Below are 3,939 nucleotides of genomic sequence, written 5' to 3'. Positions count from 1 at the left end.
ACAAAGCAAAATAAAATCATAATAATATATATATATATATCACCCCAACTCTAATTCGCCCACTTTTTCACCTCCTACATCTTTCCCTTGACCTCCTGCCGCATTCTTTGGTACATATCCGTCATTTGCATTACTTACCTGCAAAAATCGTCTAAACGTCTCCCTTTTCTCTTTCACTAACAATTTGAATTCTACAACCCACTACTCACTACCCTTTCTAATCTGCCCATCTCCCACCTTTCTTATGCCATATGTATCTTTTCCGCAAATCATCATTTTTTCCCTAAACACATCCCATTCCTCCTCCACTCCCCTTACATCATTTTCTCTCACCTTTTTCCATTCTGCACTCGTTCTCTCCTGGTACTTTTTCACACAAGCCTCCTTTCCAAGCTCACTTACACCACTCTCTTCTCCCCAAAATTCTCTCTTCTTTACCGGAAACCCTCTACAAAGCTTCACATTTGCCTCCACAAGATAGAGATCAGAAATCCCCCCAGTTGCCCCTCTCAGCACATTAACATCCACAAGTCTCTCTTTCACAAGCCCATCAATCAACAACTAATATTGTTATAATAATGTTATCATAATGCCCTTTTTAAGAGAAAATTATTCATCTCGTTATGAAAAGAAATATCTAAAAGAAATATAAATACTGAAGATATATATGGTAACATCAAGAAGTATTTTTTTTTAACTAATAATGTAGGAAAACATGGGAAAGAAAATGAAGCATCCTTTCTTCTATAAATGAATGATGCAAATCGCCCACCTTTACAACAGGTGGACACGCTTACTGGACTCACGAGGACTGGACGAGCACGCTGGGTTGAGGTACAACAGCATCCTCAACGGGTGTCTTGTGGTGACGACTTGACTGGTTTGGCAGGCCGGTGAGGAGTATGTTTGATGGATTTAGGTTTAACGGGGACAGGTGGTGCTGTGGGGGTTGGCTGTCTCGTCAGCACAGGTTTCTTGGCCTTGAGAACCTTCCTTCTTCGTGCAGCCAAACACCTTTTTATGGTGCACTGCAAGAGTTTGAGAATGTAACTCAAGCTGGGTCGATCACCGGGATGCTGAGACATGGCCTTTGCTACAGTAGTGGCCAAGAGTGAGCGGCGATTCCGGTAAACTTTTTTGAAAATCTCACGCAGGAGGTAGGCATACGAGTAGACGTCAGATGCCCTAGTGCTGGGTCGGCCACACCTGACCTCAGGTGCCATCCATCGGCATCTACCGGGAGTGGTGTTGAGGCCCAGGTTGCAGTGTTTGAAACAGGCCATCCCCAGATCGATGATGCTCACTTCGGGATCCTGAGGGGTTCCTCCAACCATCACATTATTACTCTTCAGATCGTTATGTATAACCCATTTCTTGTGCAGCTTCTGAAGTTTCTCTCCAACCAAGAGACCCAGCTGCAGGAGGTCAAAGCCACAGTCAGGATCGTTGTCGATCAAGACATCCTGGAGAGTCATTCGGCCCAAGTATGTCATGACGAAGGAGGGTGGGTTTTGACAAATAGCATACACCCTGGGGACACCTCCGGCTCCTTTGACGTAAGCCATACAGCTGGCCTCAATCATGAAAGCACAGCTCTGAGAATGGTGGGAGACTTTCAACACGGCTGTTCCATCATTCCATGGCACAAGATATGCGGTCCCGTTTCCCCCACTACCCAGAGTCTCCAAAGCTTGTCCAATGAGAGAGACCACGTCTTTACGGTGAAGTATGATCATGGTGAAGTGTTGTCTTGTTTCGTGTTTTGATTGATGAAGGACACCTTTATATCCCAGAAGCTTAATATAGCTGGGTACCTCACCTACCCAGAGATAAACTTAACCCCATGGTGTCAAGTAATGAAGATAAGGGATCATATATATAATATATATATATATATATATATATATATATATATATATATATATATATATATCCCTGGGGATAGGGGAGAAAAAATACTTCCCACGTATTCCCTGCATGTCGTAGAAGGCGACTAAAAGGGGAGGGAGCGGGTGGCTGGAAATCCTCCCCTCTAGCTTTTTTTTTTTAATTTTCCAAAAGAGGGAACAGAGAAGGGGGCCAGGTGAGGATATTCCCTCAAAGGCCCAGTCCTCTGTTCTCAACGCTACCTCGCTAATGCGGGAAATGGCGAATAGTATAAATATATATATATATATATATATATATATATATATATATATATATATATATATATATATATATATATATCCCTGGGGATAGGGGATTAAGAGTACTTCCCACGTATTCCCTGCGTGTCGTAGAAGGCGACTAAAAGGGGAGGGAGCGGGGGGCTGGAAATCCTCCCCTCTCGTTTTTTTTTTAATTTTCCAAAAGAAGGAACAGAGAATTGGGCCAGATGAGGGTATTCCCTCAAAGGCCCAGTCCTCTGTTCTTAACGCTACCTCGCTAATGCGGGAAATGGCGAATAGTTTGAAAGAAAAAAGAATATATATATATATATATATATATATATATATATATATATATATATATATATATATATATATATATACATATATTTATATATATATATATATATATATATATATATATATATATATATATATATATATATATATATATATATAAACATATATTCAAATCTCAGGATGGCATGTAGTGAAGACAATATATATATATATATATATATATATATATATATATATATATATATATATATATATATATATATATATAATGAAATCTCAGGAGGTCGTGTAGCGAAGATACAAAACCAAAGAAAAGTTATGTTTATATTCAAATCTCAGGATGTTATGTAGTGAAGATAAACTATATATATATATATATATATATATATCTTTCAAACTTTCAAACTATTCGCCATTTCCCGCATTAGCGAGGTAGCGTTAAGAACAGAGGACTGGGCCTTTGAGGGAATACCCTCACCTGGCCGAATTCTCTGTTCCTTCTTTTGGAAAAAAAAAAAAAAAAAAAAAAAAAAAAACGAGAGGGGAGGATTTCCAGCCCCCCGCTCCCTCCCCTTTTAGTGTAGTGTAGTGAAGATAAAGAGTCACAGAAAATTTATATATATTCAAATCTTAGGAGGTCATGTAGTGAAGATAAAGAAAGATTTTATATATATATATATATATATATATATATATATATATATATATATATATATATATATATATATATATATATATGATGAAATCTCAGGCTGTCGTGTAGTGAAGATACAAAGCCACAGAAAATTTATATATATATATATATATATATATATATATATATATATATATATATATATATATATATATATATTAACCCTGGGGATAGGGGAGAAAGAATATTTCCCACGTATTCCCTGCGTGTCGTAAAAGGCGACTAAAAGGGAAGGGAGAGGAGGGCTGGAAATCCTCCCCTCTTTTTTTTCTTTTCTTTTTCCAAAAGAAGGAACAGAGTAGGGGGCCAGGTGAGGATATTCCCTCAGTGGCCCAGTTCTCTGTTCTTAACGCTACCTCGCTAACGCGGGAAATGGCGAATAGTTTGAAAAAAAAAAAAAAAAAAAATATATATATATATATATATATATATATATATATATATATATATATATATATATATATATATATATTATCCCTGGGGATAGGGGAGAAAGAATACTTCCCACGTATTCCCTGCGTGTCGTAAAAGGCGACTAAAAGGGAAGGGAGAGGAGGGCTGGAAATCCTCCCCTCTTTTTTTTCTTTTCTTTTTCCAAAAGAAGGAACAGAGAAGGGGACAGATGAGGATATTCCCTCAAAGGCCCAGTCCTCTGTTCTTAACGCTACCTCGCTAACGCGGGAAATGGCGAATAGTATGAAAGAAAAAGAATATAATTATATATATATATATATATATATATATATATATATATATATATATATATATATATATATCATCCCTGGGGATAGGGGA

General features: G+C 37.4%; 1 protein-coding gene across 1 annotated transcript; it reads right to left on the bottom strand.

The window, feature by feature from the left end:
- Positions 1-848: 848 nt before the first annotated feature.
- Positions 849-1,736, bottom strand: LOC139755740 (uncharacterized). The gene has a single exon (XM_071674372.1). The coding sequence runs from the start codon at positions 1,734-1,736 to the stop codon at positions 849-851; it is 888 nt and encodes a 295-aa protein (XP_071530473.1).
- Between the last annotated feature and the right edge of the window lie 2,203 nt (positions 1,737-3,939).

Source organism: Panulirus ornatus, chromosome 20 (assembly GCF_036320965.1).
Source record: "Panulirus ornatus isolate Po-2019 chromosome 20, ASM3632096v1, whole genome shotgun sequence".
Classification (NCBI taxonomy): Eukaryota; Metazoa; Arthropoda; class Malacostraca; order Decapoda; family Palinuridae; genus Panulirus; species Panulirus ornatus.
Note: the sequence above shows the minus strand (reverse complement) of the source record. Positions and strands in the feature narration are given on the sequence as shown.